Source organism: Rutidosis leptorrhynchoides, chromosome 6 (genome assembly GCF_046630445.1).
Source record: "Rutidosis leptorrhynchoides isolate AG116_Rl617_1_P2 chromosome 6, CSIRO_AGI_Rlap_v1, whole genome shotgun sequence".
Taxonomy (NCBI): Eukaryota; Viridiplantae; Streptophyta; class Magnoliopsida; order Asterales; family Asteraceae; genus Rutidosis; species Rutidosis leptorrhynchoides.
The window spans coordinates 100,195,408-100,212,040 of record NC_092338.1 but is presented as its reverse complement, the minus strand read 5'-3'; the positions used below and the strand labels follow the sequence as shown (position 1 = coordinate 100,212,040).

At 39.3% G+C, this 16,633-nt stretch overlaps 1 protein-coding gene across 1 annotated transcript; it reads left to right on the top strand.

Moving 5' to 3' along the window:
- Positions 1–14,435: 14,435 nt before the first annotated feature.
- On the top strand, positions 14,436–15,079 carry LOC139853912 (uncharacterized). The gene is made up of 3 exons (XM_071843252.1): positions 14,436–14,658; positions 14,733–14,827; positions 14,972–15,079. The coding sequence occupies exons 1-3, from the start codon at positions 14,436–14,438 to the stop codon at positions 15,077–15,079; spliced, it is 426 nt and encodes a 141-aa protein (XP_071699353.1).
- Positions 15,080–16,633: the final 1,554 nt, after the last annotated feature.

The window sequence follows — 16,633 nt, the reverse complement described above, 5'->3', positions numbered from 1 at the left end:
GTTGTAGACTGTTCCAGAGGTTTGACACAAATCTAGAATCTCGGTCTAATACAATCGATAACGGCACACCATGTCGGCTAACAATCTCTTTCACATACAACTCAGCGAGTTCACTTAATGACGCTATTTCACGAGTAGCTAAAAAGTGAGCACTTTTGGTCAAACGGTCAACTATTACCCAAATAATATCGTGTCGTTTATGAGTTCTTGGTAATTTTCTCACAAAATCCATCGTAATATGCTCCCATTTCCACTCAGGAATTTCTAACTGACGAAGTGAACCATAGGGTTTTTGATGTTCTGCCTTTACTTGTGCGCAAATATGACATTTTTCAACAAAACGAGCGATGTCTGTTTTCATAGTCGGCCACCAATACACAGATTTCAAATCATGATACATTTTATCGCTACCTGGATGGACTGTCAGTCTGGATTTATGCGCTTCTGTCAAGATTAAATCCCTCAAGTCTCCGAGCATAGGCACCCAAACGTGGTCATGAAAGGTTTTAAGTCCACGTGAGTCATTGGCTAGGTCAAATTTTCGTTTATTCATAAGTTCAGATTTAGCATGTTCTTCTTCCAAAGCAGCGGCTTGAACAGTTTTCAGTTGATCAATTAAATCTGAAGTTATACACAAACGCATAAATTTAATATTCTCATTAGACTTTTTGAGACTTAAAGCATCTGCAACGACGTTTGCTTTACCCGGATGGTATTTAATTTCACAGTCATAATCTTTAATCAACTCTTGCCACCGTCTTTGACGCATATTCATTTCTTTCTATGAGAAAATATACTGCAAACTCTTGTGATCTGTGCATATAACACAATGGGTTCCATACAAATAGTGTCTCCATAGTTTCAAAGCAAACACTACTGCAGCCATTTCAAGATCATGCACTGGGTAATTCTTCTCATGATTTTTCAACTGACGCGAAGCGTAAGTAATTACTCTGTCTCTCTGCATCAATACGCAACCCAATCTGGCAAATGAAGCATCACAATATACTACAAAATCATCTGAACCCTCTGGTAAAGCTAACACTGGTGCCTGACACAACAATTGTTTCAATGTCTGAAAAGCCTTTTCTTGTTCATCATTCCATCAAAAGGCTACGTCTTTTCGAGTCAACATAGTCAACAAACCCGCTATTTTCGAGAAATCGTTGATAAATCTGCGATAATAACCGGCCAATCCCAGAAAACTCTTAATCTCAGTAGGATTCTTCGGAGAATTCCAATTCATTACCGCTTCTATTTTGGAAGGATCCACTTTGATACCCTCAGCACATATAACATGACCCAAAAACTAAACCTCTCGTAACCAGAACTCACATTTTGAAACCTTAGCAAACAGCTATTCTCGTTTCAAAAGATTCAAAACCTGTCTCAAAGGCTCAGCATGCTCAACCTCTATTTTCGAATACACCAATATGTCGTCAATAAACACAATCACAAACTTGTCTAAAAGCGGACGACACACTCTATTCATTAAATCCATGAAAATCGCTGGCGCATTCGTCAACCCAAACGGCATAACCAAAAACTCGTAATGACCATACCTTGTTCTAAATGCGGTTTTCGGTATATCTGATTCTGCAACCCGAACCTGATGATACCCTGACCTTAAGTCTATCTTTGAAAAGTATGAAGCACCCTGCAACTGATCTAATAAATTGTCTATTCGAGGTAAAGGATATTTATTCTTCACGGTTCCTTTGTTCAACTCACGGTAATCGATACACATACGCATTGAACCATCTTTCTTTTTCACGAACAATACAGGAGCACCCCATGGAGATGAACTAGGTCGAATAAACCCACGATCTAACAATTCTTGAATCTGAGACATCATCTCGCGAATCTCAGACGGAGCTTAACGGTATGGAGCTTTCGCAATTGGAGTAGTTCCCGGCATTAAATCAATCTTACATTCCACTTCCCTCACTGGAGGTAGACCTGGTAACTCATCTGGAAACACCTCTGGGAATTCAGAAACCACTGGAATATTGAAGATCGTTTTCTTCTCTTTCTTGGCATCAATCACATATGCAAGAAACGATTCACAACCCTTAGCAAGTGACTTCTTTGCCTTCATCATTGAAATCAGCGGAAAACTGAACCCACCCCGTTCCCCACGGGCTACAACACGGGTTCCATCGGTCAAACGGAAAGTCACAATATTCTTATCACACTTAATGTGGGCCTTATGTAAGCTCATCCAGTTCATTCCTAACACTACGTCAAAACTAGGGATAGGCAGAACTAAACAGGACATAGCGAATGGTCTACCATCAATTTCTATACTAGCTCCAGACACATATGTTGTGACTAGAACCGTCTTACCATCAGCTACCTCTACTCTAACAGGCTCGGGCAACACAGTAGCAGGTAACTCTAGCTTAGTACAGAAATCTAAAGACATAAATGTCATATTCGCACCAGAATCAAACAATACTCTAGCAGGTATTGAGTTGATTAAGAACATAACGGTGATCACATCGTCAGTTGCTGTAGCTGTCTCAACTGACATCTGAAAAGCCCTGACCTCTGCTGATGGAGGGTTCTTCCTCTTCTGCCCACTCGAGGCAGTAGACCCTCCGGCTGATGCCGAACGCACACCTGACCCTGCCCCGGAACTAACACTCTTTGACGGACAACTTGCAGCACGATGTCCTGGTTGATGACAATTCCAGCACACACTACTCGGGAATGAACAAGCCTGCGGATCATGCCCAATAACACCACATCTTATACACCGTCTAGTTGCTTCTGAACACTGACCTTTATGCGAAGATTTACAATTACGGCACCAATCCCCTCTACCAGATCCAGACCCAGAAATACTCTGACCACTTTTACCCTTTGATCTAAGCCCGCCTGACTTCTTGGACTTAGATCCCGACTGACTAGACGCTTATCCGCCCTGATTCACCACATTACCAAACATCCTACTTTTAGCTGCCTTAACATCACTTTCCACCATCTTGGCTAGCACAATAGCCTGAGATAATGATGTAGCTGTTCTCATGAAGGTTCTGTACTCCGGTAAAATCACGTTTACAAAATGTTGAATCCGAGATGATTCATCCGGCACCCACTGTTGCACAAATCTTAGCTTATCCATATACTTCTCCACTACCTCATCAATCGTCATCTGAGGTATCATCTTCATTTCTAGAAATTCAGTTTTGATGCGATTCAAATTAAAAGGGTTACAGTACTGCTCACAGAACTTCCCATAAAATTTCTCCCATGTAATCATACTTATTTGTTCCCTTGGTATGCTTGATATCAAGGAATCCCACCAAACCATTGCCCGACCTTTCAACATTCTACCAGCATACGTAACTCGTAACTCGAGTTCACATTGACAGGCTTCAAATACCCACTCCATTTCCCGCAACCAGTTAAGAGTTTCTGTCAGATCTGTGCTCCCTGAAAACTCTGGGGGTTTGCAATCACGGAAATTCTTGTAAGAACACTTTTTCGGAGGTGGAATGAACTGTTGTGGAAACAATGGCATTTGATATTGATTCATCATATAGGGGTTTTGATAAGGATAAGCATTCTGAGGCGGTACATTGTATTGTTAAGGAAACTGATTCTGCATCGGGTACTGAAACTGCGTCTGATTTATATTAGGAATTGTATGGGATTATGCAGTTGGGAATCCCGGTGGTGTATCATCATTTCCCGAATGCCTCGTCAATTCAAGCTCATTAATTTTATCTTCAGCCTCTTTTAGCTTGCTTTTTAACTCAAGGATGTAACTATTCTGATCATCATCAGACTCAACAACCCCATCAGGTGCTCTGTATGTTCCGGGGTTAGATGGGCCAGTTGTGTTTCTATCAGCCATTCCTGTGCTACAAAATAACTCACACAAAAGCTTAGTGGATAGCGGTTAGTTCAAACATAACTAACACACACATATCCTGCATTAACATAACCCCCATCCCACTGACATGTTTGACTAGTCACAAAGTTTGGGAACAATATACATGCATGTACTTGCTGCCAAACCTATGCTCTGATATCAACTTGTAACACCGGCCATTTTTTTTAAAAAACAGCGGAAGACTTATATATTAAAAACATAACATTTAATATATCACAAACATAATCCACATAATTAAAATTAAGTTTACACAACGGTGTTATTTATTACAAAATACATGATACAAAGTACACATCAGAGTTCACATGTCAAACATGTCTTCATCACAAGCACCCGTCCAAACTAGCAGTACCTAAACCTGCAATGGTAGAAATGTGGGGGATTAGCATAACGCTAAGTGAATGGAATCTATCTAACAGATATCGCATAAGCACCACACATGCGAACGTCCAACTATCATACAACTAAAGACAATATGAGGATCGACAGCTTGTACGAGCACACGACTCCTAGTTGATTGGGCTAGAGTCTACCGATAGTCCTTGCTACACGATTCACAGCATAGTCATCCGGACGCAGGGGGTGCGTCATTCAAAACTATACTCCACAATCGATAATCCATGGACCCAACCTCCTCTGGCCCGGTTGACCTCATACGAACTTTAACCTCCTCAGGCCCAGTTAGAAGTCCCCAGCCTCCTCAGGCCCAGCTGGTGTCAAACACAGTGCGCACATAATATCACATAATCACAGTAAGCATGCAATCATTATCTAAGCATGGCAGTATCACTATATCCAAGCATGGTAATAGAATAAATCATAGTAGCATGGCATGCTACTTAAACTCTATCCGAAGATAGACCCACTCACCAATTACCAGCTTCAGCTCAGTTATCTAAATCTGAGCTTCCTCCTTGTTCTTATCTCCTGAGAACAATATAAACCAAGTTAGTATAGGGCCCTAATCAAAATTATAGTCAAATCATACTATAAACTATGTTATATCATCATATTATAAGTCTACAACATAAGCCCAATCAATATCATCGCATAAGTGCGTGCAAAACGGGTCATACACGCTAAATCCTATTTTCCCACCCCAAAAACAGTTTAATATAGCTTCTTAAAAGTTTACCATTGAAAACTACTCGTCAATATGATTCTAACGATATTTGGTTCATCAAAAACGGAGTTACGGTTTGAAAGTTACGACCAAAACAATTTTTCCAAAAACGCAGGAGACCGTAGGGTCAAGGTCTCTGACCATCGGGTCAAAGTCTCGGACCATCGGGTCAACGTCTCAAACCATCGGGAGTAGGTCGACCATCGAGGAGTAGGTCAACCATCGGGGAGTAGGTCGACCATCGGGAGTAGGTCTCAGACGATCGGGAGTAGGTCGACCATCGGGGAGTAGGTCGACCATCGGGTCAACGTCCTGGACGATCGGGTCAACGTCCTAGACGATCGGGTCAACGTCCTGGACGATCGTCCGACGGTGTTCTTCAGCAGAAACAGCTACAAAAGTGACGGGTTTTGCCCAAAAATCACCAAATCTCGTTCCTAGACTCAAATTTGACCTTAAAACCAACTACATCTTGTTTATAGAACGTTATAGGACCTAAACCCACAACAATTTCACACAAACAACATCAAAATTGACCAATTTGACTCAAAAACCCATTTTAACAAAAACTAACTTTAAAACCCATTAAATCATAGATTTGATCATGAAATCTTACAAACCTTACCTTGTTAGAATCACAATGACACAAGGAATCGGTTTCTAACTTGATTTAAACACAAAAACGAGATTGGATGATTTAGGGTTTTCAAGGAGGTGAAAGTTAGGTACGGGGTGTTTTTAGAGAGAAGGTGGAAATGAGATAAATGAGCAGCTCATTTACACTTATTTGGGTTAAAACCCATACCCCTCAATACACGGGTATTTATCAGTTATCTGAAATCATTCATACCTCGTTAGGCGGCCCTAACGGAGTCCAAATTAAATAAACAAACATGTTCTATGACCCTTGTCACAAACTGGTCTTAACCAAATAATAAAATAACAATAAACATTAAATTAAAATAAAAACATATATAACCACACATATATGCCTAAGGCTAAAAATGTCATCTTACATCTAGCCCAGGTTTCTGTCTGTTACAATATCTAAATCATTGGTTATTAATTCGAGGTGGTTTCAATAGTATTGTGTTTTTAGATGATTAAACGCTGATGGTAATATGGTGGAATATAAAAGGTTCCCCGGTAACAATAAAAGAGCACGCATACATATCGAGGTTATAATAAGGTTGTTTCGAACAAAAAGTCGAAGTTGACTTGCTGGAGCTGTGATAAAATTGGCTAATTTGAAAAAATTGCAATGTTATTTTCGGTAACAATAATGCCAAAGGAGCTAGTACAGATACGTGTTAAACGTTTACTCAGGTTCTGAGAGTTTTTCAGGTGCATAACTATATGCATCAATCTTTTCTTCCGTAGATGAAGTGCGGTTGGTTCATCCTCTCGATTGAGGTGTTTTTCAAGAATCATGAAAGGTTTGAACGCAGATTGTAATCGTCAAGATACAAATGAAGTTTAAGATGAAATCAAGTGGCAAACTTGAAGATATGTTTAGTTTCATATGTTATAATCAATATTTTAATTTATTTTAATTGTCCAATGTTATTAGTCCACAATTAGTAGTCCATAGTTTGCAGTTCAATAATTCATATATAGTTTAATATATAATATTCGAATTAATTAATACGTATTCGTGACTCATTGTATACATGTCTCAGACTCGATCACAACTTATAGTATATATATTATTTTAGAATCAACCTCAACCCTGTATAGCTAACTCGATCAATACTGCATATAGAGTATCTATGGTTATTCCAAATAATATATATAGATGCGTCGATATGATATGTCAAAACCTTGTATACGTGTCCCGATATTTAAAGTGCGTAAAATAAATAACAGAAATTAAATGACGATAAATAAAATTGCGAGAATATAAATTGCGATAATTAAATTGCGATAAATAAAATGTAATCAGTTAGCTAGGAACAGTTAGCGTGGAATCTTAACAAAATTTCTCATAGTTAATTTGTTTGTTTCTAACAAATTTTATTTTTGTCCAATGTTTTCTTTATTATGCCACTTGTTGGATTCTGATAGGTCAAATCCAAATATGAAATTGAATAAAAATGGTTATTCTGTGGTGAACGGATACGTATATCTGTGGATGTAAGTAGGATAGTAAATGACCGTTGAATCAGATTCGAAGAATGTATAGTATAACTTATTAATGTGAAATCTAAATATTCCTCGGGTATTACCTACCCGTTAAAATATTTTCACCATTAACAGTTTGTACAAAAGAATTTTTAATTATAATCTTTATGAAAACATATATACATATATATTTTCTTCAGATGTAATCATGAATTGAATTAGTCAATAGGATATTGACCTCATTTGATTTTTCGTTAGAACCAGAATATATAATCTCTAAAACATTAGAGATTACATAATCGCCATGTAGAACGAAGATAAAATAGATAGAACGATACGTAGAACGATGATTATGCTCGAGGTACAGAATGAGATATCAAGGCATGTGATGTTGAAACGTAGGTTGTTGGTGGTACTGGTGTTGCTGAAGCTGGCAAGTTTTGCACCATATTCTCCAAATTGATTACTCGAACGCGAAGCTCGTTGAATTCTTCCATTACTCCAGGATGATTGTCTGTCAGAACGAGTGGATGAATAAGGTTTAGAATTTTAGATAGGATATAATCGTGGCGAGATACTCTGGAAATGAGAGATAAAATGGTGTTTCGGATTGGTTCGCTGGTGAATGCTTCAAGTTCTTTGCACAGAGGACAATATGGTGGATGAAAAGGATCGCTTCTTCTTGTCTCCAATGATTAAGTAGACTACGATCCCATCCCCAATTCATCCAGAATTGAAGATGACTAGTTGGTTGATCCATTTTGTTTACACTGCTTTCGGAGCTTAGGTGAATAACCATGTCAGAATAGCTGTCGGAATAACTATCGGAATAGCTATCGGAATCTGAGGGACTCGAACTGGTTGAGGGATTCATCTCGTACGATCAGATGAAGGATTTTTTTAATAAGAAATAGATTATAGGATGTAGATTAGTACCCTGCAATACATAATTTACATATGCATATATAATACTAAAATCCTATAAGTTATGGAGGAATCTACGGAAGCTGTCAGGCAAAGGTAACAATAACATATACGCTAAGATATGAATTTATCTATACACTGTCTATGCAATAGAGGCAGTAAAACGTGTCTAGACTTTAAGGATGATAAGCAAATAATTTTCGACACTAAATGATAAGCAAAACTTTTGACATACAGACACGGTCGAAGTCCAGACCCACTAATGCATCTAAACAACTATCAGTTAGATACACTAATGCAAGACCTAGTTCGCTAAGACCACCACTCTGATACCACCTGTAGAGACCCGTCCTAATGCATATGGACGAATACATTACATTTGGTTACATCGCGAGGTATTTGATCTCTATATGATACATTTTACAAACATTGCATTCGTTTTTAAAAGACAAACTTTCATTACAACGAAAGTTGACAGGCATGCATGCTATCTCATAATATATCCAAAATATGAATGACTTATTATCAATCTTGATGAACTCAACAACTCGAATGCAACGTCTTTTGAAATATGTCATGAATGACTCCAAGTAATATCTTTAAAATGAGCAAATGCACAACGGAAGATTTCTTTCATACCTGAGAATAAACATGCTTTAAAGTGTCAACCAAAAGGTTGGTGAGTTCATTAGTTTATCATAATCAATCATTTCCATAATTTTAATAGACCACAAGATTTCATATTTTCATTTCTCATAAACATCATGCATAAAAATCATTCATATGGATTGAACACCTGGTAACCGACATTAACAAGATGCATATAGAATATCTCCATCATTCCGGGACACCCATCGGACATGATAAAATCGAAGTACTAAAGCATTCCAAATTCCAGAATGGGGGTTGTTAGTTCCCGTAGATCTACCTTTAGGATTCGCGTCAATTAGGAGTGCACTAATTCTCAAAATTAGTGATGTTCCCTAATTCTTAGGCTACCAAGCTAAAAGGGGCATATTCGACTTCGATCCATTCAACCATATAATGTAGTTTCAATTACTTGTGTCTATTTCGTAAAACAGTTATAAAAATAGCGCATGTATTCTCAGTCCCAAAAATATATATTGCAAAAGTATTTAAAAAGGGAGCAAATGAAACTCACAATACTGTATTTTGTAGTAAAAATACACATGACGACATTGAACAACTGAACAATGCAGGGTTGGCTTTGGATTCACGAACCTATATCAAGTTTATATATTAACACCTCTAATTGTAATCGAACAGATTTATATATTAGATTTATATATTATAAATGTTATCTTAGTAGATTAGGTATTACATTAGTAACTTAATTAAATGTATTTATTTTGTATACTTTAAAGAAATAAATATATTAATATAGTTTTGTTAAGTATATTTTTTTTATATGACTAATTTTTATAGTCATATAGATAATAATATTAATAGTAGTATTGATAATAGTGATCTAGTTATAATGATAATAATAATAATAATAATAATAATACTAGTAGTAAAGATAATAATAATACTAATAATGATAGTAATAATAGTAATAAAAATAAAAATGTAAATTTTAATAAAGATAAAGATAATAACTTTACTAATAATGTTAAATTTTGATAATAAAAATGATAGATTTAATAAAAATGATAACTTTGATAATTTTAGTTATAATGATACTTTTAATAGAAATGATAATAATAATAATAATAATAATTTTAATAATAATAAAAATGATAATTTTTGTAAAAATGATAATAAAGATAATAGTTTTTAATAATATTCATAATACTTATTTTAATGAAAATAATGTCTTTAATACTTATAAATATAAATATGACATTAGTAATAATAATTATAATTCTAACAATAATAATAATAACAATCATAATCATAACAATAATTAATAATACACATAATTCTAATAATAATAATAATAATAATAATAATAATAATAATAATAATAATAATAATAATAATAATAATAATAATAATAATAATAAAAGTAATTGTGTATACCCTTAAAGCTTTGTCTAAAAAGAATGCTCTAGACGAGAATCAAACCCGAGACCTCTCGATTAGAAAGCACACCCTAAACCACCCAAGCTATTATGTTTTTCCTGATTGTTATCGTACCTATATTTATTTAACCAGTTACCATTCTGTTTCTTCCTCTCCTTCATCTATAAAAAAAATGCTACAGCCCAGTCTCGAACCTGTGACCTCCTGAAACCTAACAACACTCTCATACCACTCCTCTGTTCCAAATTTTCTGATTTATGAAGCAACTTAAATACATTTAAACCAAACCATCGACCCAATATTACATTCGGCCCAACAGCACAATTTATATACGGAGTGGCCCAACAAACATTCAGAAACAATTGATTAAAACAAGTGGGGTGTGGGGTTTCGAAAAGAAGAGAAAAAAATGAAACAGATAAGAAAAAAGGAACGTGGAGCACTCATCCTCCTCTTCGATATCCTCTTCTTCGTTCATAATTATCTTCATCTATGCCATATCACCACATCACTGTATCATTGCATCGTCTTTGTAAATCATGAAATGCCCACGATGAGAAGAAAATTTTTTTATATAAAACGAAGAAAAGAAAAGAAAAATAATAATAAATAAAAAAAATAACGAGCAGTGGTAGGAAGAACAGCATAGCAACAGTTCAGTTCAGTTATGGAAATGGTTGTCGTTAGTTGTAATGGTTGGCTCACGAAGGGTTATGGTTGTACATGGTGATGGTGTCTCGGTGATGGTTTGGGTGATGATTAATGACGTACGTCCCGCCATGACCGTCACGTGCGATGCATGGCGTACTTCTTAGCTGGACATTTAGCATCAATTCTTGGTTGCATTACAACTAAGTCAATGCTGTCTTCAGGTCATGATTGTTCTCACACTACGCCACCCGTAGCGTACCGTTGAATGTTGACTCAGTCTGCTCAGTTGCTTGTCCGTCCGACAAATCAGGAGAACGTGGAGCAGTTAGTGGGCATGATTAGAGGATTCCTGGAGTGGTAATCGTGGTTTAGTGGACTGATGGTAGTTACCTAGAATAATCGCCATCTTTCTCCTATAAATACTAGCCATAATCAATCATTTACAACACATTAAACAATCAGCATTCACTTACCATTACTGATCACTTTTATTAGTTTACCTTGGAGGCTCGGCAAAATTCAACCACCACAACACCCTTCAAACCCATTGCGTTAACTGGAGGAACCCCTTCCGAAGGTTAGTCACAACAATCTTTTGCACTCAGGTCAATTTTGGCTTGATCATTTGGTGACATCCGTGGGACCGTTTGATCAACACTTTCACACAAGATGACAGGTGATTTCAATCCGTCAATAACCTCCAACACTGGCAAGGAACCGTATGATCCTTTGAAGCCCACTGACGACAGCGGTTACGAGACACCAGACGACTCTATCAAGCGTACTAGGTTGCAATTCGACGATGATGATGAGACCAATAAGCGTGACATCGAGGGGACAGGAACCCTTGAAGCCAACTTAAGCCAGCTTAAACCCATCGGTGGCGAAGAGGCGATACGTTTTTTAGCAAAAGGAGGATTTGTTTTACCGTCGCTCATGTCCAAAGGCGGCAAAAAACCAACTGGTATGTCCAAAGTTCATCCACGAAGCTCTACACGTTCAGTGTCAGAGGCTGGTAAGAGTTCTGGCAAAACCATAGAGGAGGCACGAAAAGACTTAATCGAGAACTTAATTCTAGCCGCACCGGAATCCATGAGTGCTCAGGTCGAGCAGCCTGGCGTGGCGGATAACATGTTGAACAATTGGTACGCTATGATGGGAGACAACGTTAAGCGAACGTTTGAAGTTTCCGCAACATCGGAGAAGTTTACTCGAGATATAGCCACCCATCCGTTGCCCGCCGTCCTTACTACCCCTCTCACGCTAGGGATGTATGACGGCACCACAGATCCGGAAGACTTTCTGCAATAATTCGAACACGCCGTCAAGAAGCAGCATTGGGATAGTTCGACGGCATGCCACATGTTTTCGGGACAGCTACAAGCCGTCGCGAGAGAATGGTTCGCCAAGTTGCCTGCCTTGAGCATATCCAGCTACACCGACCTCAGAACTAAGTTCGTGCAACGTTTCCAGAACTTTAAACGCACTGAACTCACTCACCTGGATGCGCACAGCATCAAGATGAGGACGCGTGAATCCCTGATGAATTTCACTTCTCGCTTCATGGCGGAGTGCCAAAAGATCCCCGATCTGCCTGAATCGCAGCAGATCTCCGCGTACATCATGGGAATCTGTCAAACCCGTTATTTGTCGTTAGTAAAGTCGATGCGGCGTAAACTGCCGAACACGTCGTTGAGGCTGTGAAAATGGTAAAGGATTATGTACATTCCGAGGAGTTTGCAGATGCTGCCGTTGGGGACCACAGCACAATGGACCGGCACGATAAAGACGATAAGGGAAATAGCAAAGGCAACGCAGGTAACAAGTACAAAGGGAGTGGAAGCGGCAACAACAGGGGCTACGGGCGTTCCATCCACAAGTCTGACCACCGTAACAGCTATCGTCCTTACGAACGGTACGCCCCAAAAAGGTTGTCAGCAGAAGAGGAGAGTTTGATAAAATCGTTGTCGAAAACGCCTAAGGAAATTCTGACAACGAAGGAACTAAGCAAAGATTTTCCGCCACCGAAACCAATGCAGCCACGCTTCGCTGTGGATGAAAGTAAGTGGTGTATCTTTTATGAAGATAAGGGGCATGATGTGGATGACTGTAGGGAACTTAAAAAGGTAATAGTCGAACGATTGAAGCTTGGGGAATTTGACCATCTGAAGCCGTCACGTGTTAAAACCCCCGGGGCAAAGAAATTTTCTTGGGAAAGAGGAAAAGAAAAAGCTCCTGAAAAGCACATCCACATGATACAAATGTGGCACGCAGTTCACGTCCGAAAGGCAGAAGTTTTGGAGGAATGGGAATGTGCCCCTATCACGTTTCCTACTTTTTGGAGAGTCTGTCCTACCGATTTGCCCGTGACAATAACCGCCACAGTGGGACGGTGCAAGGTCTCCAGGATTTATGTGGATACAGGAAGTGCCGTTGACATCTTATACGAACACTGCTTCTTACAGTTACCATAGGATGTGCAGGATAAGTTAAAACCACCGCTTCATCCCGTCGCGGATTTCACGGGAGAAACCACTTGGCCTTTGGGCCGGGTAAATATTGATGTTACGCTAGAAGAAAATGAGAAGTGGCGAACAGTAGCCCTGAATTTCGTGGTCGTTAGAAGCCAATCGAAGTATAACATTATCATGGGACGAGAAGCGTTGTGTGAATTCGGTGCTATAGTTTCTACAGTACACGGAATGATGAAATTCCCAACCCCATTAGCCGTTGCAACCGTTTACTCTTATCGAATACCGATTGTAGGCCAGGTCGAGCAACCGCTACAGCGGACGGCACCAGTTGAGCATGAGGGGAGTGTCATCATTAACCATTCCTTTCTCGAAAAGACAGTTCAGATTGGGCAAACGCTATCCGATGCGACAAAAAGCGCATTATGTGAACTTTTGGCAAACAACGTCGATGTATTCGCGTGGCAAGAGTCTGACATGACGGGAGTACCCCGCACCGTAGCAGAACATCGCTTAAACGCTAACCCAAGTATAACTCCTGTGTGGCAAAAGAAACGGGGTATGGCTCTGGAGCGTAGCGTCTTCTTAAAAAATGAGATAGAAAAGTTAGTACAGGCAGACATATTACGTGAGGTTAAGTATCAGACATGGGTCGCTAATCCAGTATTAGTCAAGAAGGCGAACGGCTCGTGGCGAATGTGTGTCGATTTTAAAGACATCAATAAGGCTTGTCCCAAGGATAATTATCCGTTACCAGAGATAGATTGGAAGGTAGAGTCGCTGGCGGGTTTTAGTTTCAAATGTTACCTCGTTGCTTACAAGGGATACCACCAGATCCAGATGGTGGAACGCGACGAAGATAAAACCGCGTTCCACACAGATCAAGGCATTTTTTGTTACAAAAAGATGCCCTTTGGTTTGAAAAATGCTCGAGCCACGTACCAGCGCGTCATCGACGCTGCGTTTAGGGAACAAATTGGTCGAAATGTGGAGGCATATGTCAACAACATAGTAATCAAAAGTCACACCGAGCCAAATCTTTTGACAGACATCCAAGAAACGTTCGACTCGCTGCGAAGAATTAACATGAAGCTGAATCCAGACAAGTGTAGTTTTGGATTCGAAGAGGGAAGTGGGACACGTCATCACGACGCGCGGCATACGGGCAAACCCTAAGAAGATTCAAGCTGTTGAAGAAATGGTAGCACCGCGAACAAGGAAGGAAGTGCAAAGCTTGAACAGAAAGCTGGCAGCGTTGTCCAGATTCCTGTCGAAAGCAGCGGAGCGGTCACTTCCATTTTTCAAAGTGTTGAAGGAAAACGTAGGACGGAACTTTGATTGGACCCCTGAAGTGGATTGCGCTTTCCAGGAAATGAAGACCTTGATCAGGACGTTGCCGACGTTAACGGCACCTGTACCGGGTAAAGTAACCGTTCCGTGATAATTTTTTACGAATTTTTATATCTTGTAACGCTAACGTGTTAAGAGTTTGTAGGCGAAACTCTGACAATTTACTTGGCGGCGGGAACTGAGGCTATTAGCTCGGTGCTCGTCGCGGAACGTGGTGGCACGCAGATGCCAGTTTATTTTGTGAGCAAAGTGCTATAACATGGCGAAGTTAACTACAAACTAATCGAGAAGCTTATTTTCACTATAGTACACACCGCAAGACGATTGAGACGGTACTTTCAAGCACACCCAATGCTGGTGCTAACAGATTCACCTATTAAACAGGTACGGTACGGCGGTCGAAACTGGAGTAAATTGGAGGAAATTTATTCTAACAAGTTTTCCATGCAGGTACTGAGCAAACCGGAGGTTTCAGACAGACTAGCCAAGTAGGCAATCGAATTGGGTGAACATGAAATCCATTACGCCTCCCGTACCGCTGTCAAAGGCTAGATCATGGCAGATTTTATGGTTGAATTTATAGGCGCCGCGACACCAGAGCCGGTTGTCGAAGAGGTACCAAACACCGTCACATGGGAACTATACACTGACGGTGCGTCAAGTTCTGACGGTGCAGGTGAAGGTCTAATCCTAATTGGCCCTGACGGCGAGGAACATACCTACGCGTTGCATTTTGAGTTCCCCGCCTCCAATAATGAAGCGGAATATGAGGCATTGCTGTCTGGTTTAAGAATCTGAAGGTGTCGGTTGATTCCAACCAAACTGGGGGGACTTAATGACGTACGTCCCGCCATGACCATCACATGCGACACATGGCGTACTTCTTAGCTGGACATTTAGCTTCAATTCCTGGTTGCATTACAACTAAGTCAACGCTGTCTTCAGTCTCCTCAGTCGCTTGTCCGTCCGAAAAATCAGGAGAACGTGGAGTAGTTAGTGGGCATGATTAAAGGATTCCAGGAGTGGTAATCATGGGTTAGTAGACTGATGGTAGTTACATAGAATAATCGCCATCTTTCTCCTATAAATACTAGCCATAATCAATCATTTACAACACATTAAACAATCAACATTCACTTACCATTACTGATCACTTTGATTAGTTCACCTTGGAGGCTCGGCAAAAGTCAACCACCACAATACCCTTCAAACCCATCGCGTTAACCGGAGGAACCCCTTCCGAACGTTAGTCACAACAATCTTTTGCACTCAGGTCAATTTTGGCTTGATCAATGATCGAAGGTGTTATTGAATATCAATAGCCATGAGGTAGCAACAGTTAAATTAATAACAAAGGATGATAGTAACAAAAGATGATAAAAATCTTTTGGGTTTGGATGGTTTGCTGAACCAAAATAGAAAAGAAAGAGAAAATTATGCAAGTTGGTGGTTTTCAAGATGGTGATAGTGGTGTCACCAAAAGAAGCAGTAATAGTAACAAGTAGCAGGAATAGTCGAGCAAAAGGGTGTTTGATCAGTGAAAGAACAGAATTACAAGGAGCAGTAGTTTGGGTTTTGTTAGTCCCAAATGAAGCTTGGATCCACGATTTTGATGGATGTTTAGTGGGTTGGAAGTATTAGTTATCAAGAACACTAGAGAGAAAAGATAAGATATGTAATATGCAAAATGGATAACTAAATCATTAACAAGTGAGGAGGTTGTTTATATATGATAACCTCCTAAGTTACAAGAGTTACAAGTTACCATGATAAATACAGTAAATACATTACAAAGAAATAATAAAACCGTGCGCCACAAATCTATTACATAAACATATGTCAACAATCTCCCCCTTGGTGTGCGGTTTTCAAAAAAAATCATCACCGAATCATCAGCTTTGACTGGCACCTTCTGAGGCCTTTTTCTTTGCTTCTTCCTCAGCTTTCAATGCTTTGATCACGTCACTTCTCGGTGTGTAATTCCTTTCATAGTGTTTGGGAAAGATGAACTCTTTGAGGCTGGTGATTTTGTATTCGAACCTTGGA

Excerpts from the sequence above, each read along its gene's own strand:
- LOC139853912 (XM_071843252.1), top strand. The coding sequence starts at position 14,436 with ATGGTAGCACCGCGAACAAGGAAGGAAGTGCAAAGCTTGAACAGAAAG. Across the intron at positions 14,659-14,732 it reads GTTAACGGCACCTGTACCGG|GCGAAACTCTGACAATTTAC; the intron begins GTAAAGTAACCG and ends AAGAGTTTGTAG. Across the intron at positions 14,828-14,971 it reads CGCAGATGCCAGTTTATTTT|GTACGGTACGGCGGTCGAAA; the intron begins GTGAGCAAAGTG and ends CCTATTAAACAG.